Raw genomic sequence first — 15,838 nt, forward strand, 5'->3', positions numbered from 1 at the left:
CATATCTGGAAAACCAAGTCTGTCTGGCCTTGAGAAGAGGAGGAATATTAAAGCATTCTTCAAATAGCCAGAAGATGTTACACAGAAGGAAGTCAGGATCTGTCCCCTCTCGTTCCAGACTTAATTTACAGATCTGATGGCAAGGAGGCAGGCTCCAATGGACGATTAGAGAGAACTTCCGAACTGCAAGAGCAGTTGGACAGCCGAACCAAGGATCCAGAAAGGTGCCGGGCTTCCCTTTCATGGGATGTGATCCAGCAGAGAGCAGGCAGCCATCTGCCAGGGGGAGTTTGATTTGGAATCCTATACTGACTTAACTCAAGTGGTGCCTTCCAACTCTAGGACTGCATGGAGGGGGGGAATCTCCTAATTAATTTGGGGAATCATCTTTACTCAATCTAGGTGTTGTTAACTGATTCAGCAATTGAACAATACAACACCAGCAACCACAGTAATAATACTTAGCAGAGCTGTACAGCAAATCTAAAATAGCAAGTGGGAAATGGAAGCGGGGCCACAAGGAAGTGGTAGGGAACCTTGACAATGTCTGTGGATGTGTTATCTTTCTCAACCAAAGCAGCTGATTTTTCTGTTTCTAGGAAACAGAAGATTCCCTACATCTTTCAGAGCCCACCACAATCTTCCCAGCAGTTTTGCTTTCTATGGCTCCTGAGGTTAAGCCAGGCTGAAACACTCTCCAATTTCAAACCAATTACATCTTACATCTACCTTCCCTAACCATAGAAGGTTGGAGAATTTGGGATACTGTGGTTCCCACACACCTGAAGAACTTCTAATCGAGAAACACTGCGCTACACAGATAAAGTTGGACACCAAATTCAGTTCACTTGCTTCTTTGTAATATCGGGAGAGAAGACGGAACATGGGCATTCAGCTCAGGGAACAGCCAGGTTGTCAATGGACAAATCACAGATCCAAAAGTTTCCTCCGCAAGCCTTCGTTCTCGGCAGGAACCAAGTCACTGGGGCGTCTCTGGTTGTTGTCCTGCAGATGCCTCAGCCGAGAGTGGTGCTCCAAGAGGATCTCGCAGACTTCCTGGTGCCCATTCTCTGCTGCCTGGAGGAAGGGAGAAAAACCATCTCAGTGGAGCAACAGAAGACCCATCCCAGGGCTGGTCCCCTTGACCAACCGAGCAATGGAGGGGGGAGATGATGGAAGAGGAAGGAAGCAAGGGAAGAATCTCTTAATTTCTACAAGCAACACTCAACCATACATTGAGCACTGGGCAGTGGGAATGCAGATCTAAAGCTTAGTTCACATTATCTCAACCCGATTCAAATATGACTCCAGCTCAACTCCCCAAGGCTCAGAGACGAAGCTGCCTTGTCCCATCTCAAGACTATTAGTAAATCTACCTCCAGATGGTTAACCTTGACCGGTTTTTCCAGCAAAGCCTGGAGGCCAGGAACAGCGTCTGGGACTTTCATCTTGTGGAACGCCCACCACGAGCTTCCTGCCTTCCCCATCCACTGGGGCAGAGGACAATCTAGTATACTGAGTCAAGATCACTGGATCATCCAGTACACTCTATTGCAGGGATCCCCATTTTTGCACCAGAGGGCAATTTGGGAATTTTGAGACAGTGCTGTAAACCTACTCCTAGAGGCTACGCAACTCTGAATCTTAAGACAGAATCTGGGAGAGCCATTTTCAACAACACTGCACTAGTGAGCCATTTGGAATCCTGCTGAGGGCACTCTTGCTAAATGGCAGCTACGGGGGGCAGGTGACCCTATCCATGGCCAGTCACAAAACACCCATTTAGCAGAAAGCCAACTGGTATGGATGCTCCCCACTGCCTCTTCCAGCCCCTCCCTAGGCTTCCTACCCCTTTTCCAGAGATTACCTTTGACTTTTTGAGAACCTGGGGACAGTCGAGCACTTTCCAAATGTAGGTGTGAGCTGAAGCCACCTACCGTGTTTCTTGTGGGCCCCAGAGGCATTCTTAGAAATAAAAATCATGGCAGGACACGGCTTTGAGGTAGACCAGCATGCAATTTTCTGTGTGTAATTTTTAACATTTCTTAAAAAGCTTCTCAAAAGTTGGGTGGGCTCCAAAAGGAGGTCTGCATCAACGCCAGGGAGTCTCATGCTTCTGCTTATTGTTGGCAGTTGCTGCTGCAAATGGTCTTCAGGAAGAGGCTTCCAGAGAATTTACTGGAGATGCTTGGGGTAAACTTGGATTCATCCAAGTCATGCACAGCACAGTCTCGGAGACAGCCTCTGCAGCTAAAGCTTCAGGCTGGGCACCCAAGTCTCTTTGCCTTAGAAAAATGTGGAGTGGTGTGTCACTGCACCCTGTGATATCTATCTAGTAAAGGGAAGTCGCTGGAGCTATTCTGCACACACACACACACACACCTTGTGCAGACAGGTCTTTCCATCGTCATCTGTGGCAGCTGGATCAGCTCCATGGTCCAGCAGTAGCTTGGCTATTGCTGTGTGACCACAGTAAGCTGCTCGATGCAAGGGGGTGGCCCCGCCGTGGGTGCAGGCATTGCAGGAAGCTCCACTCCCCAGAAGGAAACGGCAGACGTCATAATGCCCATTGCGACTCGCATAGTGCTGCAAAAACAAAAAAGGGAGCTCTCTGAAAAACGAACCACATCTGGCTTGTGGGGCACCTCGACTTCCAATCTGGGTGGGCAGAGAACATGCAGATGGGAATCCATACAATATGCCCTAGGTAACTCTAACCTTATTTACCGGGTGAACCTGTTTTCTGGAGTCACACAATAACACTGAGTCGTAAACCACAAACTAATCACATCGGCTGGGTTCACACAACCAAGGAATCCCCCAACAAAGACACCCAGGTTGAAAGAAATCAAGCTTAGCATGTTGTGTGACTGCAGCCAACAGGGCTTTAACTCACCTGACCGTGCCTTACACTAACTCAGCTCTGGAACCTAGATCTCGAGGATAAATCCAGATTGCACTGGGATGCAAAGTGTCTGAGAAACCGGAGACAAGGAAGAAAAATCCACACAAAAAGATCTCTGATTTTGGACAGCAGATTTTTCCAGCAAAGCTGTTGTTATGCCCCCAAGTCATCCTTAAACACGACAACTGATTCCTGCATGCAGCTTGTCTTTCTAAGGGGTAGCGAATGGGACGAGTGTAACTGGAACTGACGGAGGACGTCTGCGTGTGGAACCATCTTCCTTTCCATAAGAGACCATAAGAAACGGTACTTCAGGGTCTTCTGTCTGTTTGTCTCTCTCTTCCCCCTATTAAAACAAATGCCAAGAAGGATGCGGAAGGCTGGAACTGTTGACGGGACCCGTGGAGGAACGAAAAGCAGCAAACAAGACTAACTATCTAGCAATCTCATTTGTTCAGGCTGTAGCAGCATTTCCTATAAAGGACCAGGTGAGCAGTCTGGATGTTCTGGACTAGTCATCACACAGCACAATCACCTCCCATTTTGATTACTACTGTAACATATTCTACTTTTGAAAATTGCCCCCAAACTACAACTACACCTAATACAAAATACACAGCAAGTATTGTTGTTGTTATTTTATCACCCTTCTTCTCACTGCAGCCCAGAGTAGCATACACAACAAATACAATCTACTATAAAAAAGTCTGTCTCATTACGTGAAGACCTATCCCTCTAGAGAAGGCTCCGGTGCTGGGAAAGGTGGAAGGAAGGAAGAAGAGGAGGATGACCAGCAGCAAGATGGAGGGATTCAGTTACCATGGTGATGGATGCATCACTGGAAGACCTGAAGGACCAGGTTGGGGACAAAACCTCCTGGAGAAAACCTGTCTATGAGGTCGCTAAGATCTGCCAGCAACTTCACGGCACACAATCCATCCATCCATCCATTTCTATCTGGGCAAGTCATACAATTCCTAGAGAAGTCCATAATCCTGGGAAAGGTGGAAGGAAAGAGAAGAGGACGACCAGCAGCAAGGTGGAGGGACTCAGTTACAGCGGTGAGGGGTGCATTGTTGGAAGACCTGAAGGACCAGGTTAGGCACAGACCGTCATGGAGAAAATCCATCTATGCAGTCACTAAGAGTCAACACCAACTTGATGGCACCTAATCAATCAATCAACCAACCAACCAACCAACCAACCAACCAACCAATCGGCCTCACTGTCCTTGGATCAATTTCATTAACTTCCAGTTTGTTTCCAAGTCAAGATCCTGGTTCCATAAAATCTAAACAGTTCAGGACTAAGAGATACAAAAGAGGCCAAAAGATCTACCCTTTCTCCTAGAAAGCTGTTTATCATTTGCTTCTTTTCTTAAGGAGTTTGGCTTCTGTCCCATCATTTAGATAAAGTAAGTTGGGGCCCGGGCAACCCAGTGTCCTTCTAACAGCAACACCCCGATTGTGAAGTTTCCTCTGGATTTTGCTTTATCATCCTTTGGACAGCCAATAAAGGCTGGAATATTTCATTAACCTTTTCGTGGTGTTGTTTTAAGAGGAATATTCCACTCTTGCTTTCACTGTACTGGTATGATGCAACTGGTTTTACGGGGCTGTTACTGCTACACGCATCAGAACGTTGTACGTGAGGTTAAGCTCCTGGTGGGTAGAGCTGAGAATGCTTTAGAAACATTTGGAAGACGTGCATCATATGAACACCTCCCTCCTATCCATTAAAACAGCCACATCTTTTTCCATGCATCCATGCAAGTCCAAACGATGCTGTAGCTGCTTTAAAGAGCTAAATCATTTTCAGATTTCCATACAACATGTAAAGTACTTTTTCTACATCATTAGTTCTGTACCTAATAAATCAGCCCGACAGCTAATTAGCTGTCCCCTCGTAAATAAGAAATTTTTATTGTTGTAAGCACAGGTCATAACACATTAAGACACAAACAATTTAAAATACAGTAAGTAATGCAAACATTAAAAACATTCTAAGAATGCTTAAAATTACACCTCTAAAACAAGAAATAAGTTTAAGCCTAGAGCTATAAACTACCTGGCATCTAGTAAAATTATCTATTTTCTAATTTCAACAGACAATAAAGTTAGCACTTGATGCTAATATAAAGAAATGCGTTTGCTAATAAAAGGTTAACACTCTCTGCTTTAGAGGCTGCAAATCTGCCAATATTATGGCCTGGCATTTTTGTTCTAATTGTTCCATAGGTCAATACAGAACATAGTTTTTAATATATGCCGCTTGTCCCCGACCACAAGAGTAAAGGTATTTTTTCACTGGAGTTTTACAGAACCTTCCCTCAAAGGAGGCTGAGCGTGTGGAAGTTGATGCTTCCATAATGGGGCACCAGGAAGTTCAGATAAGTATTGTGAGACGGCCCCAACTTTCTTGCAACAAGGATACCACAAGGAAAGCTTTACATGCTGAATTAGCCTTTTGCCTTGCATCCTGCAAAAAGAACCAATCATGGATCTTTTCGCTGTCCCAAAGCTTCAGATTCTCCAGTGGCAGAAGATGAGACTGCATATTTTCCCAATGGGCTCCCTCATGCTAATGTGAATTACACAATTTAACTCAACAGTCCTCTGGGAGGCTATAAAGTTTCTTGAAATACATTGGCAATTTCCAGTGAACTCTGACCAGGATTGAGGGCAACCCTGTTTCCATTCTTAAATGCGCAGCAGAACTTCCCTTAAAAACTTATTCTGAACTGACTCTACATTAGCAACCCCATTTGCAGTCCACATTCCACAGAAGAGCTACCTTACCCTGAAACCTTCTATTGGGAGGTGGGGGGATCTTAATTGTCTTGTTTTAGCCATCTGCCTGCTTTTGAATGCACTTACCAAAGCTGTGTATCCAAAAGGGTCTGGCTCACTGGGCTTCCCATGGCTCAGGACATGTCTCTTGACCCCCTCTAGGTCTCCATTCAATGCAGCATTCCAGATCCCTATGCAAACATTTTTTTTTTTAGTATTTTAGGTTTCGGTAAACTCTTTTGTTAGGACTCGGGGTAGGAAATAACACCTTAAAACTAGCTCCAGGCTTTAATCAATCAATCAGAAACCCTGCCTATGTTGGAACTGCAACTCTTCAAATTCTCAGCCACCCCCTTTTCAGATTGTGATTAAATCCAAACTCTACAACTTCAAGTGTTTTCCTCTCCTCTCTTTATACTGCTCAATAACCAGGGTGATGAATGGTCTGGGATAAATGGAAAGTCCCCTTACTATTTTGCAGCATTCTGCCTGGCTCTAAAAAAGCATACTGTCCAGCAATGGACTCTGTTTTTTTTTTTTTTTGAAACAGATATATTTTCAAAAAACGTAATGCCTATGGACAGATAGTTACCATGACTGAACAACTGATGCTCAATATAACGTTAACAAAAAATGCCACACAAAGTACATTGAGTTGTTTTCATAATATTAAAAAGGGAAAAAGAAATATGATTTTTGAGCTTAGTAAAATCTCCACCACTGCAAGAAGATCAAACCAGTCCATCCTCCAGGAAATAAAGCCAGACGGCTCACTTGAGGGAATGATATTAAAGGCAAAACTGAAATACTTTGGCCACATAATGAGAAGACAGGACACCCTGGAGAAGATGCTGACGCTAGGGAGAGTGGAGGGCAAAAGGAAGAGGGGCCGACCAAGGGCAAGGTGGATGGATGATATTGTAGAGGTGACGGACTCATCCCTGGGGGAGCTGGGGGTGTTGATGACCGACAGGAAGCTCTGGCATGTGCTGGTCCATGAAGTCATGAAGAGTTGGAAGCAAAAATCTCCACCATATTGTTTACAGTATAAATATTAAAAATAAAAGGGAAGGGAAAAAGAAGGAGAGAAAAACGTATCTAAAAACAATATAGATAAATCTGCGATTTTTTTACTTCCCATTTCTTCATTATCCAACCGATTTGCAGTATCTATTGGTATAAACTTTAGAAACCATGCTCTAAATCAAGGTTCCTCAACCAGGGTTCCGTGGCACCCTACGGTTCCGCAAGAGGTCACCAGGGGTTCCCTGGGAGATCACAATTTATATAAAAAAAATTTCAAATTTGGGCAACTTCACATTATAGAGGCAAGTTTCATCCTTTATTTTTAGCTTAAGAACACTGTTCATGCATATCTACAAGCCCACCCATGAAACAAATATAATAATTTTGTAACTTCTGGCCTATCTTTGAGCCTGAATGTGCAGGGGTTCCCCGAGGCCTGGAAAATATCTCAAGGGTTCCTCCAGGGTCAAAAGGTTGAGAAAGGCTGGGCTAAATGTTTTTTTTTTCCTGTAGACCCACAGCTACCTTTGCTTCCCGTGCACCCTGGAAAATACCACAGAAAGTGTGTTGAAAAGACAAGTGTCTGGTGTGTTGTATTTTGGGGGAAAAAAACCCCTACCTTTAGAACTCACTGCCACAAGGAATCATGACAACCATGAGCTTGCATGACTGCTATCCTCTCCAGCAGCATGACCCTGGGAAGGGAGCCTTGTAGCTAAAGCGAGTCTCATCCTGTCCTTAACTTGAGCCTCTGCAAGCTCACAACTGCATCTTTCCCCAGAGTTTCCATACCTCTCTCAAAATCCATCTCATCCAAAGTCTGGTGAACACCCTGTGGTGCCGCAGAGTGGCAGGAACAGGCCCCATCCTCGTGGTGTCCCGGGGACCAGGTCATCGCCACTGTGTGTCCTCTCAGAAAATTCTTTAGTTGGAAATTCTATTCAGGGGAAGAGGTGGCTATGATGCACGGATCAACCCTTCTCTAGCACATGGTCTAGAAAAAGCATGGTGGTTTCCAGAAGAAAGGTTTTGGACTTGCTACAGCCTGGGGGGGAAAAAACCCATAATTATGCAAGAAAAGCATTATTTCTTAGCATGTGATGGCCAACCAATAACAGTGCCCAACTTGTTAGGAGCTGCTGCGTCTTGTAATTTTTTTTAAAAAAATCTGTTCAATCGTGTCCGATTCTCAGAGACTGCCTGGACAAGTCCCTGCAGTCTTCTTGGCAAGGTTTTTCAGAAGTGGTTTGCCATTGCCTGCTTCCTGGGGCTGAGAGAAAGTGACTGGCCCAAGGTCAGCCAGCTGGCTTTGTGCCTAAGGCGGAACTAGAACTCACAGTTTCCCGGCTTCTTGCCTGATGCCTTAACCCAGTGTTTTATTTTTTGTTTTAATTTATCCAATTTGCCCCCGCCCATCTCCTCCCATTGGGGGACTCTGGGCGGTTTACAATAATCAATTAAAACAACAATAAAACAATGAATAAAATATACAATATAAAATTACAGCAATAAATAATATAAATAAGAGTAAAAACTAAAAAGTCCAAGTGGCAAAAGAATCTAAAACAGTCCAAGTATGGGAGGAGAGGTCTGTAGCAGCCATTCCCATGTAGATCTATTCCCCTCTCTGCCCCAAGCAAGGTGGCAGAACCAGGTCTTCAGACTCCGCCGAAAGGCCAGGAGCGATGGGGCCAATCTCACCTCTGGGGGCAGCATGTTCCACAGGGCAGGAGCTACTGCAGAGAAGGCCCGCCTCCTGGACCCCGCCAAACGAAGTTTTTCTTAGAGACGGGGTCTGCAGCATGCCCTCTCTGCACGATCAGGTGGGACGGGTTGATGTAATGGGGAAGAGGCGGTCCCCCAGGTAACCTGGCCCCATGCCATGTAGGGCTTTAAAGGTGATAACCAACACCTTGAATTGGACCTGGAAGCAAACTGGTACCCAATGCAGCTCACGCAGCAGCGGTGTTACATGTGCCCTTCTAGGGGCACCAAAAACAGCTCGTGTGGCTGCATTCTGAACCAACTGAAGCTTCTGGATACTTTTCAAGGGTAGCCCCATGTAGAGCGCATTGCAATAGTCTGTATGAGAGATAACAAGGGTATGAGTGACTGTTTGAAGGGCCTGCCGATCCAGGAAAGGGCGTAACTGGTGCACAGCACGTAGCTGCGCAAAGGCTCTCCTGGCCATGGCTGCCACCTGCTCTTTGAGCAGGAGCCATGAGTCCAGGAGGACCCCCAGATTACACATCGGGTCTGTCTGGGGCAGTGCAACCCCATCCAGAACCAAAGATGATAATGTCCCCCTTGCTGGCTGGGGAATTCTGGGAGTTGAAGTCCACACATCTTAAAGTTGCCAAGATTGAGAAACCCTGCCCTTAACCACTACACCAAACTGGCTCTCACATCTTCTCTAAACCTTCTCTAAAACCAGGGGAGGACAACATGTTCCTCCAAATTCTGCGTGTGTGTGTGTGTGTGTGTGTGGTGCTCCTTGCTATCCCACTCAATCACACAAACCAACCACATTTGGCAGTTTCCCACTGAAACATGATTTTTGCCTTCTGCAAGGAAGAAATAACAACACCATTGTTAAAGCCTTAGAATAAGCTTAAACTGGGGTCACTGATGAGATGCTCAAGAATTACGTTGGGCACCCCAATTTAAAGCTTATTGAGACTTCGGAGAATGGACTAAATTTGTTTTGCCAAACCATGTCTGCTGCACATTTTCAGCTATTTAGGAGAGAAAAGGAACTGATTTTGCTACGTATCGGCGTACTTATATCAGGCCCCCTGCCTCCATTTAATTATAGCTCCTCTGCTCTGTCTTTTAGGAATGGACACCTTATTAAAGTAGGAAATGTGAATTACTAGCACCCTTCCAAGGCTCCTAAAAGTTAACACCCTTAATGTGCATCATCCACACGCATCTCAATGCAGTAGCCATTAAAGTCACCACAGTATCTGCTACTTTATAGTCTGCAGTCATCTACCATAAAAAGAAACTTTTAACACGGAGCAATCAAGGTGAAGTTCAACTCCAGCTTTTTACAACAAATACCAGTGTGGCTTGGTGCTTAAATCAGAGACACATAAACCGATGTGGAGTAAATCAGTGCCAAGTAATGAGCATAATTATGGCAACATAATGTAGCCATGAAACAAAGATGCCTGTTACCTGGAAGAAAGACAACGACAAATCTAGACAAAGCAGTAAAGCACAAAGACATAACACTGGCAACAGAGGTGTGTATTGTCAAGGCCCTGGCTTTAATAGCTCTTACGGCTGCAAAAGCTGAACGGTCAGAAAGGTTGAACAAATAAAAATTGGACCAGTTACCAGTTCTAAGCCCCCACTTTTGAAATCAGGGATGATCCTGATCTTCTGGAGCTCTCAGAGAAAAGGCAGGATAAAATACAGTAACTAAGAAGAATTTGTGGTTCAGTTGCTCTAGGAATGCAGGGCACTGCATTAAGCAAGACAAGAATCCAGCAGTTGTATAATTGTTAACCTAGGTTTAAGGAACTGGGAGAGACAAGCTCTAACTGCATTCTTACATGTTATGACATGATTTATTAAATGCACTACAATTGGCTGTGTAAGCCTTAAACTATGGTTTACAAACCATACTCGTTTATTTTGCACAATGCACCAAGCCACAACAAATAATAGGTCTATAAATCCAGGTTCTGACCAGGGTCACAAAGCCATAATTTGCTGAACGGTGGTTCATGAAACAGATTACAGTTCACACGTCACACAAGGCCAAAGAACTATGGTCTACAAACCATATTTGGCTAAATTTATGCAACACCTCTAGTCAAAAATGAACAAGCCACAATGCAATGCGTACAAGTTTTGAGTTTGGCGTCTGGATTAGCCAGTAACACCCCTTTTGGAAACAGTCACTCAGATAATCAGGAAAAAGACCTGCCATTTGTGTAGCTAAGCAAAGACTAAGCCATGGGTAGGTTCACATAGCACATTAAACACAACTGCTATGTTCACACAACATGCTATCCTGAATTTTGGTTGGTAAGCAAAGCAGTCATTAAGCGAATCCAACCCAACTTTACAACTTTTTTTTCAGCAGTTGCTAAACAAATCACCACGAGCATTAAGAGAACCATGTGGTCATTAAGCAAGTCACACAGTTCCCCATTGATTTTGCTTGCCAGAAGCTGGCCAGGAAGGTCAAAAATGGTAATCACATGACCACTGGATGCTGCAATCGTCATAAATGTGACCAGATGCCATGTACCCAAATCGTGATCATGTGACCGTGGGGATGCTGCAACAGTCATAAGCATGAGGACCAGTCATAAGTCAGTTTTTTCCAGCACTGCTGTAAGTCCGAACTGTCATAAAACAAATGGTTGTTAAGCGAGGACTACCTGTAGCCACATACTAATATAACAACTAGATTCCCACAACACACTGACCCAGAAACCACCTGGATCCCATTTTAGCTGAGTCTAATCAGTTTTGTGAAGCCCATCCAGAAGTATGAACTTCTTCCAGAACAAGAACCACACTTGACTTTTTAGCAGCATGTTGAAAGCAGTAGGTGGGGAGAGGAGAAACTCTATATTGGTGGTTTTAATTTAAATTTAATTCAACTTCCATCTAGTTAACAAGTATGTAATGTATCCCACACTCTCTTCCCCCCACCTTGTGTTAAAAACTCCAAAGTGTCCACAACCTTTGAATGCCTATAGAGAGGGATACCCAAATTTTTCAGGAGAGGGAAGACACCTCCAAAGTAGCCAGTAAAATGTAGGGCAATCCTTTTTCACAGTTCTGGAGGGAGAGAGATGGGAAGGAGGGGCAGCGATTGCTATAAATACACTATAGCCATAATATTTTAAAGTAATATAAGTATTACACCCACGATACAAATTTCATCTGCAGAATGGGCAGCAGATTAAGCTCAAGCAGCCCTTGAGCATCCTTAGCTGGCTCAGAAGCCACGCAGAGCCAAGACTGGTCTGTAGCTTGGATGGGAGACCACAAGGAAACCCTAAAAAAAAAATCCTGGAATGTGAAGTCATTTCCGTATTAAAATAAATGGCATCACCAACAGCCAGGCTCAGTCACGAGAGGCTCTGCCTTCCACCTTCCTCCATGCTGAGCTTTGCAGACATGTCGGGCTCCAACTCGTCTCCTTGGTCCATGCTGGCTGGAGAGGATGGGGGTCGCAGTCCCACAATATGGGAGCAACAACACAAGCCAATTTTCAAGATTCTGAGCCCCTACTGCTCTACCCCTAATCTCCACTCTTGGGAGGGGGGGCTACAACACTCCCCCCTCCTTCAGCTAAAGACACGTGAAAACGGAGCGACCCTCAGAAAAACAATCTCCCACACCCGTCTTACAGCCGCCATCTTGCCTCCTGCCGGATACAGACATGTGCTTCGTCCAATCCAAGACGAGGCGGCGGGAACAGACAACCAATGAGAAAGCTCCGGGGGCAGAGCGAATGTTGCCTCGCCCGCAGTGGCGTCAAATGTCCACTAGGGAGAGCCGAGAACTCAGGAATGGTGGATGGTGATGATGGCGATGGCAATAGCTATGGCGATGGTGAGTCAGTGTCTTGCCTCCTTCCAGAAAATGGGTTAATTCACAGACTAGATTAACCTTGTAATTGGAACCAGCATATTGAAAATAAAGCTGGGGACCCTGTCTCTCATAGTATGTTATTCCAGACATTTTTTTTAATATGATTTTTTCACCATCAACCCTTGTGGGTGCTGCTGGGATAAGCAATCTGAGACTTTCGGGTAACATTTCATAGAATCATATCATAGAATCATAGGTTGGAAGGGACCTTGGCGGTCTTCTAGTCCAACCCCCAATTTCAGCCCTACTAGTTTCATGAACCTTTAATTCCACTCCTTTAGTTGGCTCCACTGAAATTTAGCAGTGCAATGTTAAGCATTCAAAAGAGCACCCCATTACGAAGCAAAATAGGTTTGATGACCTCCTCTGCTTGGCTCCCCAAGCCCCATAACCCCCTCCCCACAACAGCACTGGGGAATCAAAGTTATCTATTGCCCAAATGTATTATATGTGTCCCTAAAAATGACAGCCCCCTTGCTCAATGATTCCTTTTAACAGCTCTCCTTAAATTGACGTTCTCCAAGCATCTGGAGGATTGTCCTATCATCCAGCACACAGCTGGGGATGATGGGAGAGGTGGGATGATGGGAGCCTGGGATGATGGGAGAGACATGAGTGGACCGGGGAGCCATACAACCATGAAATGCAGGAGATTCAACCTGGAATTGAACCCAACCAGCCCTCCAATGCCACGAGAGCACAAACAGAGGGTGGCAATGTTAAATCCACATTTGCAGGGACCAAAACTCTACTGCCGATGACTGTCCGAGCCGTGTGGCTCCTGAGTGGCCTTTTCTGTTGACAGAAGGCCCACCCTTGACCGCAAAGGAGCAGACATCTGTGGGCAAGCTGAAGACCTATAATTTTAGAGCTTCCCACTTTAATTAAAGTGGCCTGACTCGTGCAGGAAGCGTAGGATGTCTTCCAGCCAGTGGCTGGCTGCTTGCTCAGATACCAACCCTTAGCTGCTTCTAGCAAGGCCAGAAAATCTCGTGGCAGGGGTGATCCAGCGGTCAGACGTGCACAGCAGCCTCGGTGGTGAGCAAAGGAGGGTGTGTGTGTGTGTGTGTGTGTTTGGCATTCTCCAGGTGAGGCAGTGGGGCAATGGCAAGCAGCCATGGCACCTGGGCTTCATCCTGCTCTGGCTCGGAGGGATGCAGGGGGAGGGCAAGTCTGCTGCTCCTCTCCTGGCACGCTCTCCTCCTGGCCCTCAGCCGCAACCCACTCCCCGCAAGCACCAGGCACTCGTGCAAAGCAGCGCGGGTATTTGGCCAGCAGCCACGGACGGCCATCCACAAGGGAGAGCAGAGGGTGCACTAGCACATTGGCAGCTCAGCTTGGAGGGAAATGATGGCGTTCACGGGAATTTTCCTGCCTTTGCGGAAATGCCGTTTCCCTCGGGACCATCAGGATCTGTTGGCCCGAGATCCTTCCTGCAGAAACTTCTTTCCACCCTCTCTTGCTCTGGCAGGCGTTCCACTTGCCAGCAAAAGGGCCCCCAAGGGTGAGTCTCTCCAAATCTGGGGCGGGGCTGTGTGTGAAGGGGCACCCTTTGTATCTGCAGCACTTGAATCTTCCAGGCCGCTCCATCTGGGAACGCTTAGAGAGATGGACAGGCCCAGGGACACATAATCACTGTCCTGCACTCTTTGTCTCCCCTGACCGACGGAAGTTTCAGAAGAGGTTTTTAAAGCGGGGGGGGGGGCTGAGAGGTAACGTGAGGATGCAAAATGGGGTGCAGCCGCTTCCTGGCATGGTTGTGTTTTTATCACATACTCCACAAGCTCAGTCCCAAACCCACTGCCTGTATTTCCCCCAGCAGCCCAAGCCTTGTTAGAGTCACTCATACGATCATAGAATACAAAGCTGGGAAGAGACCTTGGAGAGCATATAGTCCAACTCCCTGCCCAGGGCAGGAAACTGTTGCTACCCTCGCCCCAAAGATGGCCTTCCAGTCTCTACTGAAACACCTTCATTAAAGGACAGCCCACCGCCTGCTCCAGGGCTGCGTAGCCATATGTCGTGTAAACTCACCCTTCCTAGTATGCCTTGGTTTTGATATATGGTATAAATACAGAAAATGGATTAATTCAGTAAAGAGACTATATAATATTGCCCCTCCCTCCCTCCCTCCCTTCCTCCCTTCCTCCCTTCCTCATGTTCCCTCCCTCCCTCCCTCCCTCCCTCCTTCCTTCCTTCCTTCCTTCCTTCCTTCTTATAGTTTTCATGCTTCAGCTATCATGTCCCAATTCAAAATGGGCAGGACACCCACACTGTCTGTTTCCATCCGTTGTGGTCAGGACTACAAAAATAGCATTCAGGGCCCAGAGGCAGCCATGGGACAACATGGGTGGGACACTGGAAGATGGCACAAAACAGGCAAGCAGAAACCCCTGAAAGATAAGGAGAGGTTCTTTCAAAAGGAACTGCAGGTGGTACCTTCAGTTTTGGATCACCTTTGCCAGTGATGTTGTTCTGATATAATTACTCTTCCATCAAACCATAATACAGGTCGGGGGTGTCCAAGGGGGAGGGTGGAAAAAGTTGTGATGGTGTGATTGAAGCTCTGTCCAATTTTTTATGCGCATCGCATCATCGCAGCCACCCTCTTGTTTTTTTTTACCTTAGCCTGTGGACATCTTTAATGCATGGTAGAGCAGCAATTAAAGATTAAGGAGAAGCTGGTTTTATGGTGGGGTGTCTTTCACCAGTTGACTCCCCAAAGAGAAGAAGGAAAATGGTTTTGGAAAACAGCATTTGGCAGAGAAACAACGGGGGGATCTTTCCTTGAGCACCTGACTCTAGATTCAATTTCACCTTCAGGAGACAAACCCTCTCCCACCAAACCGCCCAGAAATCTTTAATCTTTAACATAGGAGCAAAGTAGACAAAATATTCTCTGTATTTACTAAAATTACATACATAGGAACTGAAGGGAAGGAAATTAACAATGTAAAAGCAACTGTGTGTCAGGCTTGGTGCGCTATGGAAAAATGCCATGTTTAATACCAGCCTCTCGCTCGCTCACTCGCTCTCTGCATTTTCACAGGGGAGGCAGCAATTCAGAAGCTGCATTTAGGAACAAAAAATTTGCTTTTTTCTATCCTCTGCAACTCAGCAGAGACGCTGAAATCTTGCCCAAAGCTTGCCTGCCTGTCAGAAAAGCTGCTCACCACCCGCCTGGTCTCCCGCAGCACTTGGGGAGGATCAGAGACACTATTCTTAAATGCCAGAGCTGAGTCCCCACAGGTGGTTGCAGGCGTGGGCTGGCTCGCTAACCTCAGCCCCACCTACCTCACAGGATAGCCTGGGTAAGGATTAAATAAGGGGTGGAAAGTCTCACTGCTCCTCATGAGAGCTGCCCTGAGCTCTCAAAGGAAAGGAGGGGTACAAAATAAAACAACATCCATTACAGGTAGTCCTCACTTAACGACCATTCATTTCGTGATGGTTCAGACTTACGACGGTGATGAAAAACCAACTTGTGACCGGTCCT

The 15,838-nt window shown here is 46.0% G+C and overlaps 1 protein-coding gene across 2 annotated transcripts; it reads right to left on the reverse strand.

The window, feature by feature from the left end:
• Positions 1-838: 838 nt before the first annotated feature.
• Positions 839-12,137, reverse strand: ANKRD39 (ankyrin repeat domain 39). 2 transcript variants are annotated; one of them, XM_063311130.1, is made up of 5 exons: positions 12,099-12,137; positions 7,513-7,765; positions 5,782-5,885; positions 2,383-2,586; positions 839-1,077 (listed from the first exon to the last, which is right to left on the reverse strand). In XM_063311130.1, the coding sequence occupies exons 2-5, from the start codon at positions 7,613-7,615 to the stop codon at positions 928-930; spliced, it is 561 nt and encodes a 186-aa protein (XP_063167200.1). In that variant the 5' UTR covers positions 7,616-7,765; positions 12,099-12,137; the 3' UTR covers positions 839-927. The 2 variants fall into 2 exon arrangements, with proteins under 2 accessions (XP_063167200.1, XP_063167199.1); XM_063311129.1 differs by lacking the exon at positions 12,099-12,137 and adding an exon at positions 11,840-12,092.
• Between the last annotated feature and the right edge of the window lie 3,701 nt (positions 12,138-15,838).

This window comes from Candoia aspera, chromosome 9, assembly GCF_035149785.1.
Source record: "Candoia aspera isolate rCanAsp1 chromosome 9, rCanAsp1.hap2, whole genome shotgun sequence".
NCBI classification, from domain to species: Eukaryota; Metazoa; Chordata; class Lepidosauria; order Squamata; family Boidae; genus Candoia; species Candoia aspera.

What these genes read in the sequence shown, in the direction of transcription:
- ANKRD39 (XM_063311130.1), bottom strand. Translation starts at nt 7,615, where the DNA reads ATGACCTGGTCCCCGGGACACCACGAGGATGGGGCCTGTTCCTGCCAC. An exon ending in CTTTTGGATACACAGCTTTG is followed by an intron (nt 2,587 to 5,781) that starts GTAAGTGCATTC and finishes TTGTTTTTGCAG; the next exon opens with CACTATGCGAGTCGCAATGG. An exon ending in GAAAGACCTGTCTGCACAAG is followed by an intron (nt 1,078 to 2,382) that starts GTGTGTGTGTGT and finishes CCCTTCCTCCAG; the next exon opens with GCAGCAGAGAATGGGCACCA.